General features: G+C 42.0%; 1 protein-coding gene across 2 annotated transcripts; it reads left to right on the top strand.

The window, feature by feature from the left end:
- The first annotated feature begins 5,957 nt into the window (after positions 1–5,957).
- Positions 5,958–23,241, top strand: ADORA2A (adenosine A2a receptor). 2 transcript variants are annotated; one of them, XM_018557440.1, is made up of 3 exons: positions 5,958–6,105; positions 8,233–8,794; positions 22,284–23,241. In XM_018557440.1, the coding sequence occupies exons 2-3, from the start codon at positions 8,445–8,447 to the stop codon at positions 23,101–23,103; spliced, it is 1,170 nt and encodes a 389-aa protein (XP_018412942.1). In that variant the 5' UTR covers positions 5,958–6,105; positions 8,233–8,444; the 3' UTR covers positions 23,104–23,241. The 2 variants fall into 2 exon arrangements, with proteins under 2 accessions (XP_018412942.1, XP_018412941.1); XM_018557439.1 differs by lacking the exons at positions 5,958–6,105; positions 8,233–8,794 and adding an exon at positions 9,853–10,420.
- The last annotated feature ends 195 nt before the right edge of the window (positions 23,242–23,436 follow it).

Below are 23,436 nucleotides of genomic sequence, written 5' to 3'. Positions count from 1 at the left end.
GTGTTCTTGAATTACTACTGTGTACATGAACACCTGTGAAGTCAAGTAAACAGAGTTCAAGACTCCAGTGAACTGAAAAGCCCAGAAACATATAAAGAATGTATTTGTGACCAATGCTAAGATAATATTACTGGTATTATTTGGAATACCTTTTGAGCAGTTACAGGCTTGCAATGGATGAGTTCTATTAAACCTGCCCCAGGCTAACAGTTAAAGGAGAAGTATCGGGAAAGTAAAATTAAGCCTTACCGATACCTAGAGCCGGCATGGGACATTGTAGGTGTCACATGCCAGCTCTATAGGTCGAGAAATGAGCAATCACTCAGCTCACCGCTTCTCCCTGCAGAGAGCGGAGACTGCCAGCACTCATTAAAGGGACATAGAGGGGAGGGGGTGGGCACAGCTGGGTCTGGCTCTAGAGAGACAGAGCCAGCTGTCAGTCAGGCAGCGGGGTAGATCCAGACAATATTGTCAGGATCTTTCCCGGCTGCGCTGCAGCTCTGCGCTGTCAGCAAATAGTGGGCAGTAGCTCGTTATATGCTGATTTTGGGTCACTGGAGTACATTTGGAGTACATTAGTAAATATACTCCTGTGACCAAAAAGAGAACTAAAGCAAAACAAAGGTTTTGTTGTAGTTACTTTTTAAATGCACAGTACAAAATCATATATGTTGCTGTACCTGCCAAAAGATTAGATTTTCTGTCTGCCCAGTCCTGTGATTTACTTCCAGGAAGTAAAGGGAGACCTAGTAACCTGCCCTTAATTAAAATTTCCACTGCCAGAAGAACGGGGAAGAAAAAAAAAAGTATGCAAAGAATAAAAAGCCAGCAATTACCTAAAAGTATCTGTTTGTAGATGGTCACTACTAAACTTTTCTAAGGTTCCTTTGTTGTTATTTTGAAGAAATGAATAAAGTTCCTCTTTAAGCAATAAAGCTAGGTCACCTCCCTGCCCCCAACGTGTGATTGTACAGTAAAAAAGCAGCAAGAGTCCATCCTTCTTCCCACACTCACTAATCATTCCAAAGAGGGGAAATCTCTGCTTAGACTGTTGTTACCGGAACAGGTGTCCCCACTACAAGATTTCGCCTCACCTTCTGCTCTGATGACAGCCATAAAAGTTTGGATTTCCCATCCTTTTCGGTCCTTTGACAATAGTCACCAGGACAAAAAAAAAGTGTGGATGTTCCCAGCAGGTACACAGGAAGCTAAGAAAAGTAGGGACTGGGTGTGTAAGTAGAAAAGCACTAAAAGTAGACTGTATAAACTCTAGATTCCAATGTATTTAGGCTCTTATATCATTAAAAGCAAACATGTTATGGGGGTTCAAAGGGTCTCCCTTCATCAGGGCCTAGTATGTTTGAATAAAGTATGTATTGTACTGAAAAAGTTGTAATATAGTTGATTAATAAATGAAAGATGTAAAGTTCAGCAGTGTAACAGGAATACATAATAGAGTTGTTTTTGATAATGCAATCAAAGCTTACTTGATCCCTTTTATGTAGTCAGTGCTGCCTTCCATCTGCCCATCACTTTTATCAACTTCCTGGATTCCCAGTGTGCTTTGCATCTCTTTCCCTGCTGCTTGATGTGATGCAATCTCAATTTCTCAAGTCTACATATCCCATCATGCATTGCTTCCAGCAAGAAATGATAAATGTTACATTGTTCAGACGTCGCGTTGTAGTTCAGAAGACAGGTGAAATTACGTCAGTGCATTGAGGAAGAACATTCTATGGGCATCTTTGGTAAGTTTACAAACTTCTAGATGGATATGGTTATTAGGAGTGGGAGAAAACATATGGACATTCAATATAGAAATACAGATTTAGTTTTAGTTTTTGACCATAGATACCCTTTAGGGCCTGTTCACACGACGTCAGTTTTCTGTGCTGACCTGATCCGTATGTTCCTGCACTTAAAATGCATCCCAATGTATCCCTATGTGTTTTATGGGCTACAGTTCTCACGTGCACAGTCCGTTCAGCTTACGACAGAAAAAATACTGCATGTCCCATTTTGTCCGGTCCAGAAACGCACGAATGCGGCAAAAACGCAACAAAGACGCAACGGAACGCAATGCAGCTAAGCAAAAAAATTAATAAATAGTATTCTTGCTCCACTTTTTATGATGTCATACGACATACTAGTAAAGGAAAAAAATGTATCCGGGTGACCTTGCAAATCCTCATACAAACTCCAGAGATGACCCTTGGAGACCCAGAGGCTCAAGATCGGGTGTACCCAATAACGACGTCTCCTGTGGGCTCGTTCTCTGCAGATTGCTGTAGCCAGCACCATCAACATGCCTGCAAACATGTGATACATGTCTGATCACCAGCTTTACATACACAAAGGGAAGTAGATGTTCCGAGAGGGCGGAAGTGACCTCAAAAACGTCAAAAACGCTCTGCATCAGTAGCACCGCGTCTGCAGATCCGCACCTGATCAGGACCTGATATCATGTGAACAAGCCCTAAGGCTGGAATAGCAGTGTGTATTTAATATTATTGTGAAAACGGCTTCCTGTACTTCTTCCCAGATTTCCTTTGGTAGTGTATGCATTTGTTTTAACCAATGAGCTAATGACAGTTTAAATAAATAACCTAAGCTTTGTCTACGGCTACCAAAAGATGTGAAAAAAACCTGACTACAAAATAATTTTTTGTGTTAGTGAACAATCTTTGCTACAAATATCTTTTCGTGTCAAAGATCATTATACATTCGGTAAGGAAATTGTGCCTTTGCAAAATGCACATATTTTGATAACAATGTTTCCAGTTACAGTTAATGTGTATGCATATATTTAGTTTGATGAAAAGCCGCCAATAATTCCAACTTGGCTTTATAGCTAAGGTCATTTATAAAAAATCTTACAGTATATACAAACAATATTTCTTAGTCGTTGCCACCAGTCGGAACACCCAGCACCAGTACTTAGTCGGAACACCCCTCCCGCAGTTGCACATAAATATGACCTCAATGACATCATTGACCTTATGTGGCTGCATGGTTATATTATCCAAACCTGAGCTCATCCCTAATTATGATGTGAATATAAAGGAAAATCCTAACGAAAATAAAACAAATGCAGCCACTTCTAAGAATTGGTAAGCTGCAACATATTACTTTTTTTGGGGGGTGGGGGTTTACACATACATATTATATTACCTTCAGCAGGAGTTTATTAGAATTGCATTAAATTGTGTTTTAGTTATTTGAATGAAATCGGTTCTTCTTGTAAGGGCTTCCTTCTTAAAGAAAAGTTTACTTGTTTAACTACAAAGCATGTGGCTAAGATATTAGCAGTTTCAGAGGATTTGTTTTTCCACCTGGAATGGTAGCAGGTGTGACTGTAGAATCTTTTTGGGGTGACAAATGCCCCTTTGACTCTTTATAGGATAAGTCCTGTTCATTTCAGGGTTCCTTTACAGAAGGATTGTTAAATCATGTTGTATAATTGTTACTAGTAGTTCTTATTTTGCATTGTCACTTTATATTTACACACCTTTTAAGCACTTTGAGTGTTTCCTACGGAAAGGTTTTTGAGCGCTGTACCTTTTGCTTTGTTGTTTCCTTTACAAAAGGCATGCCAAAATTATGTTTTGTGGCTGTAATCAGATTTAAAGTGTATTTTGCAGTCAAATGTGAGAAAACCCCACTATATGTTTAGTAGGTGTTCTGATACCCTAAAATGATTTGTATTATATATTTCTTACCTATAGATGTTTCTTTGGAGCATGCCTTTGGGCAGACTGCAAGCTACTCTGAACAAATTCAAAGTGAGTACATCCCCAGACAAAATGGAGACAGAGTGAGTTTCCTCTCATTGACGTACAATACAGAAGTCACAGTTCTACACCTTTATAGCATGATTGCACTTTAAAACAAAGTACACATTTCCTTTTTGTTCCCCTCCTCTGACCTGAACAATCCCGCCTTCCCCCTCTGCAGATTCATACTTACCAAGATCCGACGAGTACAGATTGTTTTTGTTAACATCCAGAGCCACACTGCTCCCTCTGCTGGCCTCAACTGCACATTACAGCCACATTACAACATAGACTTCTATGGGAACTGCTGTGGGCGAGGGTAAGATTGTTGAGGTCAGGGGGTGGGGGCAAAAAGAATAAGTGCACATTGTCTAAACACGCACTTATTCTTTAACCCTTTGTTAGGATAGACAGTATTTAGATCTAGTTTACAATAATAATTAAATCTGCCAGCACAGTACAGACAGGGTTAATTCTGGTAAACATTAACTCAACAGCCCCCTTCTTAAAATTACAGTGAGCATAAAAACTTCAGTTTGGGGGCTTTCAAAAAACAGCAAATAAAATGTGAGCATCAATGTTTTTATATTTATTTAAAGCTGTGCTGTGTGAATGGGAACATGTAACAAATATAAAAATAGGTGTTATCCCAATTTCACTGGCAATACACTTTAAACTGGATGAAGTCCCAGCTATTCTCCAGTTAATAAAGACTGCACTTCCTTGCATAGTTTTGCAGCTGAATACTTACGGAAATGTTTTATGAGAAACAGTTTGGCATGATGCAGTTTTAGTACGTTGACCTGAATCTTCCTATTTAAGCCAACTAAACGGGGGCTTATAAAAATGTAATGTATCATTGCTATTGCAAGCACTTCTGGTTTCATTGAGTCTTCAATGTATACACAATCTCCAGCGCCCATTGAAAGTAATTAGACAAAGCTGAAGCAAGATGTAACTATTGCCCACACAGCTACCTCCTCATATATCACTTCCCCCTCCCTTTTAGATTGTAAGCGCTCATGGGCAGGGCCCTCTTTACCATCTTGCTTTGAATTGTATTATAATTGTAATGTCTTCCTTATATTGTAAAGCGCTGCGCAAGCTGTTGCCGCTATATACATCCTGTATAATAATAATAATAATAAAATTGCCCATAATCAATCAATGTAAATGTGACACACTGCCAATGCAGCCGTTAGAAAGTCAAGAAAGACAGTGGCAGGTGTAAAATAGAGCAAAATGTGCAGAACATCTGAAGATCATAATAACAAAAGCACGTTTACGGTGATAACATTAATAGCTAACTAAAGTAGAAATCATTGCAAGCTTTCAAGGCAATCTGCCACATGAAGAGGACTTGTACCCTGAAAGCATGCAATGTTTTCCACCACAGTTAGATATTAAAGCTAGACCCTTAAAGTAAACCTGTCACCGGAGCAATATGGGGCTGCCATTGCTGATCTGCTTCTGAAAACCCTAGCTGCCTGTTATACTGACCCGATGATTTGATTACATTACCAAGAGCTAGCTGATGATTAGGAAAGTCACAAGTCCTTATATTAAAGTCTATCTCTAGGCAAAACTATGTTTTTGGTTTAAGATAGAGCGCGGAAGGCTGTCTGTGTCCCCATTGAGGGAGTCACCACTTTATTTGTCCTGGTAAACATTGTCTTAAAAGAAAATTAGGCAAAATCCAAAAGGTTGTCCCGAGAACAAGAGATGAGGGCATGGACACCACTTCCTATACATTTCCTGCACATGCACTTTAATTTTGACAGCCATAAGTCAAGAGACTGATCAGACTGATTTATTTGTTGAACTTGACAGGCTGGGTGTCTTTTTTCAAGCTGACTAACTAGCATTTTCAGAAGGTAAGTTTAGCAATGGCTATCTTTAGATTTTGTCATGACACATTTCACTATATATTACTTTATTCGCTTGGTCTATAATAACAGTACTGTCTGACTAAGGAAGTGTAAGTATTATAATCAGAGTGCTATTCTGCATCTGCTGCTAAGAACAAAGTTTGAGAAAGTTTCAGAGAGAAGTACACTATGTTTCGAGGGAAGCCATGCATTTTTACAGTCATGGGAAACCCTGTGTGTGTGTATGTGTGTGAGAAGCAAGAGGTGTGTGAGAAGGACTGGTAGGAGAGACAATGTGACACAAGGGAGGGAGGGCGAAGACTGGAGGAGGAGAGACACATTCACACAGCAGTTTGGGGAAAGCAAACCGGCAGGGATAGCAGAAGAGCCAAGTGCATGGGGACTGATCACTACGGAGCTAAGCTTTCACAATGTCTAGGAAGGAAGCAAGATAGCCCTAGCAGGTGAGACATTGCACATTATCTCATAGCACTGGGGGCTGCAAGGAGTGTTTAGGTACTGGTAACACTTGAAAACTTTTAGGAAGGGCAGGAGCTGAGGCTTTTCTGGTAATGGGTTTTATAAACAAATCACTTAGATGCTTAATTTCATAAACAAAATATTAGAAAATATTAAAAAATGTTATGCCGACATTGTTAGCATAGATGTATTGTGACATAATTTAATAATATTATTTATAATCATAATAATGAAATTAATGATGTACTAATAGGTGCAGAGTTAATCATCATATTAGATTTGTGTATTATGTATTGACGGTACGTACATCTGAATTGGTAAAACACAACATTGTACAAGACACAGGGGTCAGCATAGGGAATGGTGTGAATTAACTGTTGAGTCTGACAAGCAAGCATTTAATGTAGATGGTGCCTGAGCTAAATGTTCTAGTAGCTGCGACTTTTGTGGTTACTAACTTTGTTTTTTTTTTTAATGACAGATATTTATATATCACCATCAGTTTATGCAATGCTTTACAAACTATTTATTCACATCAGTTGTTGCCTTCAACAAGCTTACAATCTAAGGTCCCTATCTCATACACACATGCTAGGGTCAAAGTTACATTAGAGTTATATGTAATGTTGGTTTTCTCTAATACAAAAAAAATGGATTTCTATAGATTCTGAGCTGTAGGCAAAATATATCTTCCACTTCACACCTACTAGCAAACCGTAATTTGTTTTTAATAGGGGGCTTGCACCTAGTGAGGAATGCTCTGGACTGAATGGGTGAGGCTTGGGTTGCTAAAGCAGCTTTGCCTTCCAGGCATCCATATGCATGGGCCTATAGTGCCTAATTACAAGTGAAGCTGTGCAGGGTATATGCTGGTAGGTGGATGGCTGCACAATGAGATTCCATGGGGAGGTATACAATTGGTAGTAAACTGTGTTTAGATATGAAAAGAGTTTGTTTGTGTAAGATAAGATGTTGATTTGAATACATCTGCATTAGTGTTGTGCTGATAGGTATGTTTGTGTTTACTATGCCTATGTGGTGTGGGTTAGGGTTGGGTGTGTCAGTTGAGGATAGAGCTGAGCTGTGTGTACAGACAAGTGTTTTGGTGAGCGCTCTTCGCTTACTCATGGCGTATCTGTGCTGTGCACCTGTCACAGAACTGGGGGCGTTTGATTGCTGCTGTGAGCTGATAAACTATGGCCAAGTCTAGCAGGAATGTCAATGCGGAAAACACAACTCTGTCACTTCTTGCCCTCTGTCACTGTTACTACATGCAGTCTCTGGCACATAATCATTAGAATTGACAGCTGCATCTACAGAAGTATGAAATCAATACTATTATGCCTCATACTTGTACAGCTTCCAGACTGCAAAGCTTGCATATGTACCTCATATGTACTTATTAGAAAGCTCCATCTATATCTCTGTCCCTTCATCAGGACCAATAGTTCATACATTTCTTCCAGGTAAATCATGCTGCAATCATTGTAAGTGTAGGTTAAGGTTACTTCTATATCTCAGGCCCTTCATTAGGAAAAATAGTTCATATATTTCTTAACCATGTTGTGGAGGTTAAGGTTCCATCTATAGGACCAATAGTTGATATATTTAGTCCAGGTTAATCTTGGTGGAATCATTGTAAGTGTAGGTTAAGGCTCCACCTATATCTCTGTCCCTTCACCAGGACCAATAGTTCATATAATGATTCCAGGTAAATCATGTTGGAATCATTGTAAGTGTAGGTTAAGGTTCCATCTATCTCTCTGGCCCTTCATCAGGACCAATAGTTGATACATTTCTTCCAGGTTAACCATGTTGTGGAGGTCAAGGTTCTATCTATAGGACTAATAGTTTATATATTTCTTCCAGGTTAATCATTCTTGAATCATTTTAAGTGTAGGTTAAGGTTCCATCTATATCTCTGGCCCTTCATCAGGACCTATCGTTTATATATTTATTCCAGGTTAATCATGCTTGAATCATTGTAAGTGTAGGTCAAGGTTCCATCTATCTCTAGCCCTTCATCAGGACCAATAGTTTATAAGTGTTAAGATCAATCAAAAGCATTGGTGACTTTGTGCGCTATCATTAATTGTTTATCTCTGTGGCAGGAATTGAGAGAAAATTTGCATACGAAGATGGACAGCCTTGGAATATTAAATCGAGGAAAAGCTGAGTAGTGTCAAGATTTCCATTCCTGCATCAATGCAGAGAACATTTTTACAAGTTCCAGGAAGACAGCTGATATAGCACTTAGTGGGCACGCTACGGCAGCAATGACCAATGAGGCACCATCACTCCTTCACCCCATGTCAGCATCACCATGTTAAAGGAGGCGAGCGAGACATACACAGAGGACTTGATCTATATAGTCCTAGAAGTGGCCATTGCCATCTTGGCCATTCTTGGCAACGTATTGGTGTGCTGGGCTGTCTACATTAACAGTAACCTTCAGAACGCCACCAATTATTTTGTGGTATCCTTGGCTGCGGCAGATATAGCGGTGGGTGTCCTTGCCATCCCATTTGCTATCTCAATTAGCACTGGATTTTGTGCCACCTTCCACGCCTGCCTCTTCATCGCCTGCTTTGTTCTGGTGCTGACACAGAGCTCCATCTTCAGCCTCCTCGCAATCGCTTGTGACCGATACATCGCTATTCGCATCCCACTCAGGTGAGTGATTTACATCATGGGATATAAACCATTTCCAAGATGTTGCAGAGTATCTTATCACTTCTTAGTTGAAGCAGTGCACCACCATTTTGTTTAATATATACTGTATATATATACTGTGTGTATATATATATATTCATACACCCAAGCTCCTTTTTGGCACTTGGGAATCCCTGCAGATAGCACCCTGCTGGCAACTGCAGCCAGATCCTCGGCACGGCAAAGCCAGAGTACCTATTGTTGTAAGCATAACCTGATAGTGGCCCTTCCTGGAGCAAAGCTTAGGATATCTCCACTTCGTGTCTTTGAAGATCTAAGATTTCTCTGTAAAAAAGGCAGAAAGGTATATTATATATCATATATAATCCATATGATAACACAGCCAGGTCTTCCCTAAACCCTCATATATGTAGAAGACTCTTTATACTGCTCCCCATGCCTTGCTCCTGTTGTCAATGTGCGTGTGTAAATCATCAGAGCGATGTACATTAGAAGATGTTTAGCGCTCATTACCACACCCCCACCGTCCGCTCGTCCACTTACAAATCGTCCCCGCTATTTCTCTATCAGGTAATGAATGGTCTGCAGGAGATCACCTCTTAGCTGTGACTTGCTACCTAGCATAAGCACATGAGATGTAGTTAGGTGTAGAGATTTAATTTCCTTTTCTTCTTTACAATGTATCTATGTACTTGTACGTGTATACTATCTATATCTATCTATCTATCTAGGACCAATAGTTGATACATTTCTTCCAGGTTAACCATGTTGTGGAGGTCAAGGTTCTATCTATAGGACTAATAGTTTATATATTTCTTCCAGGTTAATCATTCTTGAATCATTTTAAGTGTAGGTTAAGGTTCCATCTATATCTCTGGCCCTTCATCAGGACCTATCGTTTATATATTTATTCCAGGTTAATCATGCTTGAATCATTGTAAGTGTAGGTCAAGGTTCCATCTATCTCTAGCCCTTCATCAGGACCAATAGTTTATAAGTGTTAAGATCAATCAAAAGCATTGGTGACTTTGTGCGCTATCATTAATTGTTTATCTCTGTGGCAGGAATTGAGAGAAAATTTGCATACGAAGATGGACAGCCTTGGAATATTAAATCGAGGAAAAGCTGAGTAGTGTCAAGATTTCCATTCCTGCATCAATGCAGAGAACATTTTTACAAGTTCCAGGAAGACAGCTGATATAGCACTTAGTGGGCACGCTACGGCAGCAATGACCAATGAGGCACCATCACTCCTTCACCCCATGTCAGCATCACCATGTTAAAGGAGGCGAGCGAGACATACACAGAGGACTTGATCTATATAGTCCTAGAAGTGGCCATTGCCATCTTGGCCATTCTTGGCAACGTATTGGTGTGCTGGGCTGTCTACATTAACAGTAACCTTCAGAACGCCACCAATTATTTTGTGGTATCCTTGGCTGCGGCAGATATAGCGGTGGGTGTCCTTGCCATCCCATTTGCTATCTCAATTAGCACTGGATTTTGTGCCACCTTCCACGCCTGCCTCTTCATCGCCTGCTTTGTTCTGGTGCTGACACAGAGCTCCATCTTCAGCCTCCTCGCAATCGCTTGTGACCGATACATCGCTATTCGCATCCCACTCAGGTGAGTGATTTACATCATGGGATATAAACCATTTCCAAGATGTTGCAGAGTATCTTATCACTTCTTAGTTGAAGCAGTGCACCACCATTTTGTTTAATATATACTGTATATATATACTGTGTGTATATATATATATTCATACACCCAAGCTCCTTTTTGGCACTTGGGAATCCCTGCAGATAGCACCCTGCTGGCAACTGCAGCCAGATCCTCGGCACGGCAAAGCCAGAGTACCTATTGTTGTAAGCATAACCTGATAGTGGCCCTTCCTGGAGCAAAGCTTAGGATATCTCCACTTCGTGTCTTTGAAGATCTAAGATTTCTCTGTAAAAAAGGCAGAAAGGTATATTATATATCATATATAATCCATATGATAACACAGCCAGGTCTTCCCTAAACCCTCATATATGTAGAAGACTCTTTATACTGCTCCCCATGCCTTGCTCCTGTTGTCAATGTGCGTGTGTAAATCATCAGAGCGATGTACATTAGAAGATGTTTAGCGCTCATTACCACACCCCCACCGTCCGCTCGTCCACTTACAAATCGTCCCCGCTATTTCTCTATCAGGTAATGAATGGTCTGCAGGAGATCACCTCTTAGCTGTGACTTGCTACCTAGCATAAGCACATGAGATGTAGTTAGGTGTAGAGATTTAATTTCCTTTTCTTCTTTACAATGTATCTATGTACTTGTACGTGTATACTATCTATATCTATCTATCTATCTATCTATCTATCTATCTATAGATAGATAGATAGATAGATAGATAGATAGATAGATAGATAGATAGATAGATAGATAGATATAGATAGTATACACACACACACAGTATGCCCTACAAATACCAACATCAACATTGCATGATATTGGCTTTTATAATGGTATCATCTATCTTGCTTTGCCATCTGGGTCCTGGCTTCCATACACTTCAAAGACACTATCTATGTCTTTGATGCATCGGCATGTAAAAAAACCAACAAAACAAGCAATCTGCTAGTTTATTTGTCTTTCACCCCTATTTTGTGTGTGCGTTCTATTCATGCTTGTGGTATAGGGGCAGACTGGAAGGCCATGGGGATCAGAGCGTTGTGTGAATAGTTCAGTGTTCTCTATCTAGCTGAACATACACTATACAATCTGATTGTACAACCTTCTTTAGATCTACCATCAACTATGTAGTGCAAGGGCCTGCCTGATCTGAAACTATTGTTTAAACCTGTCCCCATAATACAGGGATGGCCAACTCCAGCCGTCCAACTGTAGTGGAACTAGAAGTCCCATGAGGCATTGCAAGACTGACCGTTACAGGCATGACTCTCAGAGACAGAGGCATGTTGGGATTTGTAGTTTCATCACAGCTGGAGGGCCGAAGTTGCCCACCCCTGCCATATGGTATAGTTTTGGTAAATGTAAAGGAGATTGTACAATCAGATTGTGTAGTCTATGGCAACTCTATATTGCTGACCATACATTATACAATCTGTACAAGCTATACAAAACATCAATATAAATCTGTATATATATTAGTCTAAATTAGCCTTGAAATAGTGTGTATACAATCTCTACAATCTCCTTTAAGCTCACCATACACATTACAATCTAATTGTACAATCCTTAGCTCTACCAACGAGTATGTAGTACAAGGGTCTGCCTGATTGGATATAAATTAATTAAATAATTTAGGTTGGTCCTCATATTATATAGTTTGGATAGGTCTAACGTTGATTGTACAGAGATTGTGTGGTCAGAGTGTAACATGTATGGTGACCCTGAGATCTACCATCAACTATGTAGTGCAAGGGCCTGCCTGATCTAAAACAAGCTGAATAGATTGTTTAAATGTGTCCTCGTATTACATAGTTTTGGTAAATTTAAAGGAGATTGCACAGAGATTGTACCACCAGATTGTTTACTCTATGGGCAGCTTAACCTCTGTGGAAAAAATGGCAGTACTATATAAATCTGCTAGGGAGGGAGGCCGGTGGATGTAGTATATCTCCGGATTTTGCCAAAGCTTTTGACACGGTACCACATAAAAGCTTAGTGCACAAGCTGAAGTCTATGGGCATTGATGAAATGGTGTGTACATGGATAGAGAACTGACTACAGGAACGTGTCCAGAGCGTACTGATAAATGGCTCCTTTTCAGATTGGTCTATGGTGGAGAGTGGCGTGCCCCAGGGTTGTGTGCTAGGCCCCATACTGTTTAATCTGTTTATTAATGATATCGGGGAGGGTGTTAATAGTTATGTTTCTGTGTTTGCTGATGATACTAAAATTGTTATGGTAATAGACACGGACTTAGACATTATAACATTACAGAAGGACCTGGATAAAATAGGGGAGTGGGCAACTATATGGCAGATGAGGTTTAATGTTGATAAATGTAAAGTCATGCATTTTGGGGTTAAAAATAGGCAAGCGGAATACACATTAATGGGAACTCCACTAGGGAAGTCACAAATGGAAAGAGATTTGGGGGGTCATTGTAGACCACAGACTGAATAATATTTTGCAATGCCAGGATGCTGCAAACAAAGCGAGCAGAGTACTGTCTTGTATTCAAAAGGGAATGTACTACAGAGACAAAGCAATAATTTTATCACTTTGTAGATCACTGGTTCGGCCTCATCTGGAGTATGCGGTCCAGTTTTGGTCACCAATCCACAGAAAGGATATTCTTGAGCTGGAGAGAACCCAGAGAAGCGCAACTAAACTAATTAAGGGGCTGGAGGACCTAAGCTATGAGACAAGGCTACTAAACTTAAACTTGTTCACGCTGGAAGTGAGGAGACTAAGAGGTGGCATGATTTTGATGTACAAAATGTTTGGTGGTGATGGCAACATCTGCAATAAACTTTTTACGGTAAACTCCGTAACAAGGACTAGAGGCCACCGCCTAAAACTGGTGGAGAAAAGATGTAACCACAAGGGCCGTAGGGGCTTCTTCTCAGTTAGAGCGTTTAAAGTCTGGAACTCGCTGCCACAAGCAGTGGTATCAGCAGAGAGTATTGAATCATTCAAAAAGCATTTAGATACCTTCCTCAGAGACCATAACATACAGGGGTACAGGTACTCTTAAATACAAGACCACACAGGGACTAGTGTACACATATACACATTGCACAATCACATACAGACACACAAAGGTTAAACTTGATGGACTAATGTCTTTATTCAACCTCAAATACTATATGTAGCTATGCCTATTCTATGGATTTCAGTGACATTTATAAGAACTTAAAAAAATATGGATATAAACATAAAGGGGTAAAAAAAAGCAACAGTGCCCCTTTACAGTCATCATCGGGCAAAAAGTGAGGGGAAGTCTCTTTAGTAACAGGTGTCACCTGGAAAGAAGTTGTCAGGAAATCTCCCAGTGGGGACGCCTGTTCCATGTGGCAGCTGCCCAAGGTAGGTTTTCCCTTCACTTTGGGGAGCTTGCTTTTCACTTCCTGCCCCGTCACTGCTATAGGAAGTGAGAGGAAAGATGTCTAGTGGGGTCATATACAGCAATAAAAACCTGACAGATGTTCTACATCAGGGGTGACCAATTGCAGCCCTCCAGCTGTTGTGGAGCTACAAGTGTGACTCTTACTTGTCTCGTCTAAACGATTGTACAGAGCTGCAAAATATGTTGGCGCTATATAAATAATTGTAAATGTATTTGTCCCATGAGGCATTGCAAGACTGACAATTATAGGCATGACTCCCAGAGGCAGAGGCATGTTGGAATTTGTAGTTAAAGAACAGCTGGAGGGCCGAAGTTGCCCACTCCTGCTATAAATCTTTCCCACTGTATCCAAAACAAAAAGAAAACATTTTTGTTGTTCCACTTTAAAGTGTATCTAAACCCAAAAAGAAAAATGTCATAGATTGCAGCATATCTGTCCTTAGACCCCATTCACACTGAGCTACAACAAAAGAAGCACTTTTTCAGCACCAATTTGAGCTGAACGACATTGAGCTACAGTGCACATTTTGTTGCGTTATGTATCGCTTCTTTTGGCAGTCTATTAAAGTCTATCGGGGCCAAATCGCTTGAAATCCACAGAAAAAGAGCTCATGTTCCAGCGACAAGCTTCAGCTACAATCTACAGGCGACATTGAGCTGCAAGATGTGAACATCTCCATTGAAATGCATTGGAAGAGCTACATTGAGCTTCATATGTGAGCGATTTTTGAGAGTAAATCGCGCTCTAAAACGCTCAGTGTGAATGGGGTCTCAGATGTGGTGGATGCATAAGTTTTCTTTTCTCTGTCTTTTCTTCCTTTTATTTTAACCTGACAAATGAGACATTTCCTGTCCCTGGAAGGCTCCGCTCACTTACTCCACTGCATCATAGGAATGCACCGATACAGGTTTTGCGAGTACCAATATATTTTTTTCCCAATACGCGCCGATACTGATACCGATACCAGAAGTCCCATTAAGGAAGCCGGGTGATGTGTAATGACTCACCGCCCAGCTTTCTGATTAGCCAGGAAGCGTGTGATGACTCGCGGCTCAGCTTCCTGATTAGCCAGGAAGCGTGCATTGACTCGTCACCAGGAAGCTGCCTCCATGCTCCCTCATCACCAGATAACGAGAAGGCATTGAGCCGGCTTTCTGGCCAATCATGAAGCTGGGGGGGTGAGTAATGACTTGCCGCCCAGCTTCCTGATTGGCCAGCTTCCTGGCTATTCAAGAAGCCAAGCGGCGAGTCTTTCCACACCACCCAGCTTCCTGATTGGCCGGGAAGACGGCTCCATGCTCCCTCGTCACTTGGTGACAAGGGAGCATGGAGCCGTCTTCCCGGCCAATCAGGAAGTATCGGAGCATTTGGGTGAGTACGTGTACTTGCCCTAATACTTGGTATCTGCTAGTGTCAGTATCTGTGCATCACTACTGCATCATGGTTGTCACCCACCCACACTGCCCTTCAAACACGTCTTCCTCTCTTCATCTCTATTACATGCGGGATGGGGAGATTAGTAGTTTACAAAAGGAAAATCACATTGTTAGTGGTTTCAGTGCACAGGAAGTCCTTAGCCTGAAAAAAGAAAAAAACTAATGCAACCACCACATGTAGGAACTGGTATATATATTTTTTTGTTTTCTTCTTGGGTTTAGCTATTTTTTAAGCTGAAGTTTAATCTACTTATATTTTCCTTCCCTGGTTTCTCCCCCCTCCCCTCATTAACAGGCTAATGTTATTTTTAAATAAATCCTTTTCTTTTTTTCAGCACATACCTCATTTTAGACCTAGTGATCACTGGATCTCTGTGCTGCTTTAAGCAATGCAGGCAGATCATGGCTGGTGGGAGGGGCTGGCAGGGGCTGTACATAGCTTACTGAAAACATGACAGCACCCTCCCTACTTTTCTCAAAAGTCAGAAGCCTTGATGCAAGCAATGGGCTGCTTCGTAGGAGAGGTTATGCAAATATTGATGGGTGGATATCAGTCTGGAGTTGTGGGTATTGCTATGCAGACTGTATTGGCATACAGGCCTTCCTGGGTAATGCTCATATCTGATGCCGAGCCTCCATGATTGGAAGGACTAAAATCCAATGATTGAAAGGGGCGGACCAGGGATAGTCAGGCTGGGGAGGAAAGAGCTAGATCAGTGGTGGGCAACTCCAGCCCTCCAACTGTGCTTTAACTACAAATCCCATAATCCCTCTGTCTCAGGGAGTCATGTCTGTGACTGTCAGAGTCTTGCAATGCTTCATGGGACTTGTAGTTCCACAAAGGCCTTAGCTAGATGATGCCGGTAGTCCTCCTGCCAGGAAGCGAGGCAGGCTCTGTTTTGCTGTAGCTTTCCATGCATACTCTTAGACGCTCACAGCGTTCAGTGAAATCAGAGTAAGCAATTATTATTATACAGGATTAATATAGCACCAACAGTTTGCGCAGTGCTTTACAATGGAAGGAAGACAGTACAATTACAATACAATTCAAGGCAAGATGGTAAGGAGGGCCCTGCCCGTGAGGGCTTACAATCTAAAAGTGAGGGGCAAGTGGTACATGAGGAGGTAACTGTGTGGGGATGAATTGTTTGAGAATGTGATAGTTTAGTGGTTAGAATGAGGTGGGATAGGCTTCCCAGAAGAGATGAGTTTTAGGGATCGCCTAAAGGCAGTCAGAGTAGGAGATAGACGGACAGGTTGGGGTAAAGAATTACAGAGGATGGGAGAGACTCTAGAGAAGTCCTGGAGGCGAGCATGGGGGGGGGTAGCCTGTGTAGAGGTAAGCCAATGAGAAGGGAATCTGTGTGAAGGAGAGGAGCCGATACAACTGTGCAAGACTGCAGGGAAGGCTGGAGTTCGGGTTTAACATATTTCCTTTGATACACAATAATAAGAAGAAGAGAAGCCAGTAGTAATTGTGGACACTGCCAGCTCCATTGGAAGCCTCTGTATAGTGAGTGCCAGGACCAGAGGAGCACAGCATGAACCTTCCAGGGATTACGGCTGTAGGAGGAGCAGCATTTATAGATGTTTTGCTGCTGCTCTGTTTATTCTCACATATACAGCTGTTTACATGGCTATATTCTAGAGTCAAATTTATAGCGCTTTTATACCTCCGCCTTCTACTGTTTATGGCGCACATCTCGAACTAGTACAACGGTTCCATGAAGGTGAAATCCGTCTATTGCTCTTTACAACCATGTTTCCGAATGATCCACATCATTTGCCTTTATAGCTGCTCATGTTACTTTACATTGGTAACTACCTGAATTTTCTGCACAGGTCAGGGACACTCCCTTTCATGGATTTTCAACTCCTGTTTGTCACATTCTACAAGGTTATTATAGCTTTATGATTTTCATGTAACCAGCCTGTAATGTGTCTTACTAAACAAGGACTGGTATACACATTCATACCTTTCAGCATTAAAGAAGGCCTTATATTGCTTGCATTTACATCGGTTCCTGTTTACTGGGCCAGAATTCGAGCTGTCGTGGTGGTGCGGTCAGAAAAAATGCTGCATGCACAATTTTTTTCTGACCGCACCGGAACGCAGGCATTGATGTGCCACGTGTTCGGGTGATGGCGATCGCACTGCGGTCAAGGGCTGCGCTGCCATTGCTCTCCCACCCCTGAATGCAGGGAGCCAGCCAGGATGCGATCCAGTGCTGGCCGGAACGATTTGTTTGTGGTGTCAACTAGACCTTAGGGCCCCCGTCAAACCATTAAGAGTGCGTTCCAGTGTGTTTGGCCTCTGGAACACAGTGGAACGCAACCCGGCCGGCTCACTTTGTTTTAGGGCGGGAGGGAGCATGGCGGTGCATTGAACTCAATGGCACCGCAGCCACACCCGAACACGTGACACATTAGTGCCTGCATTCCGGTCCAGTGCGATCTGCAAAAAATAGTGCATGCAGCATTTTTTTGCAGATCGCACTGGACCGCAACGCAGGCACTAATGTGCCACGTGTTCGGGTGCCGGCGATCACACCACGGGTGGGGGCGTGGCTGCGGTGCCATTGAGTTCAATGCACCGCCATGCCCCCTCCTGCCCCAAAACAAAGGGAGACGGCCGGGTTGGTTCCAGAGGCCAAACGCCCAGGAACGCACCCTTGATGGTGTGACGGCCCTTAATCAACTTTTGTTGATGGAGTTGCCCCGAAAGTTGTCAGCTGGACAGTGACTGTAGGCAATCAGCTGCAGTCACTGTTCAAGTATTAGAATACAATAGCCCAGTGGGGGAGATTCCCCATGCATGGTGTTTAGTATGGGTGGGGAAATTGAGCGTTTTTTTCTTGTTTATTCCGATCTGAAAAAACAACCAGCTTTATGCTTTGAACTGGGTATACTTGGTTAGAATTTCATACAAACGTTCATATGAACAATCTCACCAGAACATTCAAAAATGCCATCAGAGACTTGAAGAGTGTTGTTCCAAATGTCATTTGATTCTAATATTTGATTTTGGAATGAATGGCGTTTCCTGAAGAATAACTACATTCGCTGTTACAATTTCATTCCCTTGAGAAACATTTTCCATCCTGCCCCTTCGTTTTTGTTATTTTTTGACCCTATTAATTATTGAAAAATTAAATGAATGTTTCAAAAACTTTAAAAAAAGCTCCAGGCATTCATCCTTCATGTCCCTAACCAGCCTTTCTCAACCAGGGTGTCGTGGCACTGTGGGGTGCCTTCTGGCTTCCTCAGGGGTGCCTCGAAATGTGCGCACAAGGTCATGTGTTTCCATGGTGCAAGCTCATGATGTGAAGGGATAACTCTGATGGGAAAATGGGGGCTCTGATATGAAATGGGGCCTTGATGTGAAAGGAGGGGGCTCCTAATTTAAAATGTGACTCTAATGTGAAAGGGTTGGCTCTGCTATGAATGGGGTATTCCGATATATGAGAGGGGAGGATTCAGATGTGAAAGCAGGGGGCTCCCAATGTAAAGAGGGACTCTGATGTGAAGGGAGGCTCCTAATTTAAAGGGGGACTCTGATGTGAAGAGGGGTGACTCTGATATGAATGGGGGCTCTGATGTAAAGAGGGGACTATGATGAGAAAGCACGGGGGGATCTAATGTAAAGGAGGCCCTTATGTGAAAGGAGGGGGCTCCTAATTTAAAAGGGGACTCTAATGTGAAAGGGGGGACTCTGATGTGAAAGGAGGGGGCTCATAATTTAAAAGGGGACTCTAATGTGAAAGGGAGGACTCTGATGTGAAAGGAGGGGGCTCCTAATTTAAAGGGTGACTCTAATGTGAAAGGGCGGGGCTCTAATATGAACTGGGGATTTCGATGTGTGAGAGGGGAATATTCTGATGTGAAAGTAGGGGTCTCCTAATGTAAAGGGGGGTGACTCTGATATGAATGAGGGGCTGTGATGTGAAGGGGGGCTCCTAATTTAAAGCAAGGACTCTGATATGAAGGAGGAACTCCATTGTTTTTTGCCTGGGTTTCCGAGGGCTACTTGCCCCGTTTCCCAATGGAAACGCGTGACAAAAACGCCCCGAAGAAGCTCCTGTACTTCTTTGGGCGTAGGACGTTTTGTAGCGTGTTCATATGGCCTGTAATACGCCCAGGTGTGAACCATACCCATAGGAAATAATGGGATTTCGGTGTTTGAGCGTTTTGCAGAGAGTTCGAACGCACTACAAAACGCCTTAAAGTAGAAAGACTACATATTAAGCACATGGCTGAGTGATTTTAAAGTAGAGTAAAGCAGAGCAGTAAAGCAGAGCTAAGCACATCAGTCGCTGCTTCAAGGGACCTTATAATGTCCTAACACATTATATGGACTAATATAGACTACACACTAATGCCAGAAGCTAGTCTACCTACTAATATATTCTTCGGTTGACATGGGGGACACAATTGTACCCCATGTAGCTAGTGTCCCTTGTGAAGACTAAACCTTGGACTTCAGCACTACAAGTCTACTATGGTAACCATTGAGAAACCATGCTGTCTAGTGTTTAAAAATTCTCATTGCATGTCAGATACTACATAGCTGAAATCATCTCTGTAATTTATGCTGGTCCCTGGTGACTGCATGCCAGATGCTATAGTCTCCATGTTCTTGCTATTCTCTCAGACTTAGTCACTGTCACCTCAGCTTGGATAGAGAAGTCTTCCAGCTGTTATCCCACGCACAGGAAGACCTTGCCATTTCTCCAGAACATAGACAAAATTCCCAGGTTGTCTCTCCCTTGACCTAACTTCCATAATTCTCATTTTTTCTGAGTTTATATTTGGGCTCCCCCAGTCACTTTTTATTTATACACAAGCTACTTTCATTGAATTTGACCTCATTTGTCATCATTTCATTAAATATATTAGAGTTGTCAAGTTTCAAACCTTAACATCTTGCAGCTTATCAGTCTTTATATGTGGTGTCTGCATTCCTTTTCATTTTTCAGGCTAAAGCTGGCCAGACACTGTTAGATTGTTTTCTTTCAACCTGCTGACTAAATGAAAAAAAAATATATAACAGATTCCTCCATCCACACTAAGCAGCTTGATTGGACGAATCTCCTGCTGTGTGCTTTGTATTCTGACAGCGTGTGTGCCGCTGTCTGAATACCTGAACAGTGATGGCAGCCAATTAGTTGCAATCACCGTGTGCCTGAAATTTTTCCGACAGGCTCCATTTTCTGATCGAAGGGTATGACCAGCCTAAGAATGTTTTCAGCAAGTACAGAAAATACATGTTACCTTGCCAGTGTTCCTGTGAACTGAAGTGACAGCAAGAACAATGTTCTCTACTAATCCCCTTAAAGTGACATTAAACCCTCAGATTTTTTAACATAAACCAATACTGTAATGTGTGCCTTACTGTAATCCATGGTTGTTTCCCTTCTCTTTGCTGCTCTTCCTTTTAAATCCTTCTCTCTTATCATGCTTGGGGAGAACTTCCCTTTGCAGCTGAGTGCCTCTTCCTGTAGTGCTGGCTCAGGTTGTGAACCTACACACAGACACCATGTATCCATTCCAGAGACAAGGCAGTCTGCGGCAAAACAGAAGTTCTCCCCAAGCATGAGAAGAGATACGGATTTAAAAGGATGAGCAGCAAAGAGAAGGGAAACTACCATGGATTACAGTAAGGCACACATTACAGTATTGTTTTATGTTAAAAAATCATCTGAGGGTTTAATGTCACTTTAACCTCTATGTAATAGAGATGAACAAAGGTGACAAGCTCTTTCCATACATAAAGTAAGGTTAATGAATGTAGCCACACAGGTACAGGAAATGTGTCATTTGCATTATTAGCAGGTGAAAATAAAGGAAAAAAGACTTAAAGGAAGGAAAACTAATGTACACACCACACCTAAGGTCTGGTAAGCTGCAGGATGTTGTTAGAGCCCGCTCACACCAGATGTGTTGGCATCGTTTTTTTAACGAATGCCAACGCAAGGGCATCTGAAAATAAAGGGGTGTCATTGGGAGCAATTCATACCTGTGCATTGCATTGATGTCCGCTGCCCTGTGCTGAAAAAAAATAGAGCCTCTACTTTTTTGGCAGCGCAACACGTGTTTAACGTATCAGTGCAATGAACATCGCAGAACCGATACCTTATATAGCTTAGTGAAAAAATTAAACCCCCCCCCCCCCAAAAAAGGCAACATAAAGTAACACATGTTCACTTCCAATACACACATTTTCGTGGGAATGCACTCTTAAGGTTCGAAACGAAACAATGATACTATATGTAAAAAATAATCACCAAAGAGGAGAACTTCAATTAAAGTAGCTTGTGTATAAATACAAAGTGACTGGGGGAGCTAAAATATGAGCTGCAATATATCAAACTTTTGTCTTTGGGTTTAGATCAGGGCAGTGCCTATTGCAGGGAATCCTCTCCACCAGGCAGTTGAACAACCCTTACAAACATGGAGGACACACATATACCCAGTGCAAATAGTGCCCCTTGTAAGGACATTATGGTTGTGGTCACCATTAAGAAACCATGCTGTCTAGTGTTTGAAAGTTCTCATTGCGCGTCAGATACTACAGAGCTGGTTAATGAGCGTAGCCACCTTGGGACAGGAAGAGGGTTATTTACAGGGTTACTAGGTGAAAATAAAGGGAAAAGGGTCTGTAAAAAAATAAATGCAGTCACCACATCTAAGGACTGGTAAGCTGCAACATATTGACATTTTGTCTTTGGGTTTAGATCCAGCACCTACTGGAGGGAATCCTATCCAATAATCCTTATAAACATGGGGAACACGCTTATAACCCATGCAGATAGTGTCTCTTGTGAGGACTGAACCCTGGACTGCAGCTCTACAAGTCTTCTGTGGTCACCAATGGGAAATCATGCTGTGTAGTGTTTAAAAGTTCTCTCCATCAGGCAGTTGGACATGGTTTTTAATCAAGACACCTCATTCTTTGTTTTCTCTTTTCAGGTACAACAGCCTTGTGACCAGTCGAAGAGCTAATGTGACTATTGGAGTCTGCTGGCTGTTGTCTTTTATCATTGGCCTTACCCCCATGTTGGGCTGGCACAAGAAGGACCTCTCCACACCTCAAAACTCATCATGTAGTGCTCCTATGGTAGAGTGCCTATTTGAGAATGTTGTGACCATGGATTATATGGTGTATTACAATTTCTTTGCCTGTGTCTTGGTGCCTCTCTTGCTCATGCTTGGCATTTATTTGCACATCTTCATGGCAGCACGACGGCAGCTGAAGCAGATAGAGCTTAAAGTAACTTGTGGGGAGCGCTCAAGATCGACTCTGCAGCGTGAAGTCCATGCTGCCAAGTCTTTAGCCATTATTGTGGGCTTGTTTGCCATTTGCTGGCTACCCCTGCATATCATCAACTGCTTCACTCTCTTCTGCGAGGCCTGTAACCGCCCTCCGGTTTTACTCATGTACTTTGCCATCCTGTTTTCCCATGCTAATTCCGTGGTGAATCCTCTCATCTATGCCTACCGTATACGTGAGTTCCGCCTTACCTTTCGCAAGATCTTACGGCAACACTTGTTTGGTCGGTTGCAACCTCCTCAGACACGCACCGCCAGTGGGAAATCACTAACATATGCAGATGAGGAGTTGAATGGAACCACTAGGATTAGTAAAAATGGCTGCGCTGAAAACCACGGGAGTGGTAGTGACGTGAAAGGGGCTTGGCACCAAAATGGCCATCCTTCTAGGGTGAAATTTGAACAGACAACAATTCATGAAGCTGAGAGACTACAAAAAGAGAAACTGATAAACTCCTGAAGAAAGCTATGGAGCTCAAACTGCGGACTATGGTGTTATGATCTGGGCGGCTCAGTACGAGGGTCCTGTATTATGTGACTTTCACGCTGTTTAGAAGTTTTTTGAGACTTATTTTATTTATTAAAACAAGTTGGAAAATCCTTGTGTTTTTTACAGATGGACATTGCTCTGTCAACTATCTATGCTTCATAAGGCAGTGTAAATAATCTGAATAGGAGCTGAATAATAATTTGAAAGTGGCAATAGAAAAGTGAGGGAGACAGGAGAGGGCGGCAAGCTTTATAGGCTTTATTGCCATGTTTCATGTCACAGCCATATTCAGGAGCCAGAATA

The sequence above is a fragment of the Nanorana parkeri genome, unplaced genomic scaffold (assembly GCF_000935625.1).
Source record: "Nanorana parkeri isolate BGI_ZX_2015 unplaced genomic scaffold, ASM93562v1 scaffold282, whole genome shotgun sequence".
Classification (NCBI taxonomy): Eukaryota; Metazoa; Chordata; class Amphibia; order Anura; family Dicroglossidae; genus Nanorana; species Nanorana parkeri.
This window is presented reverse-complemented; position numbering and strand designations above follow the sequence as displayed.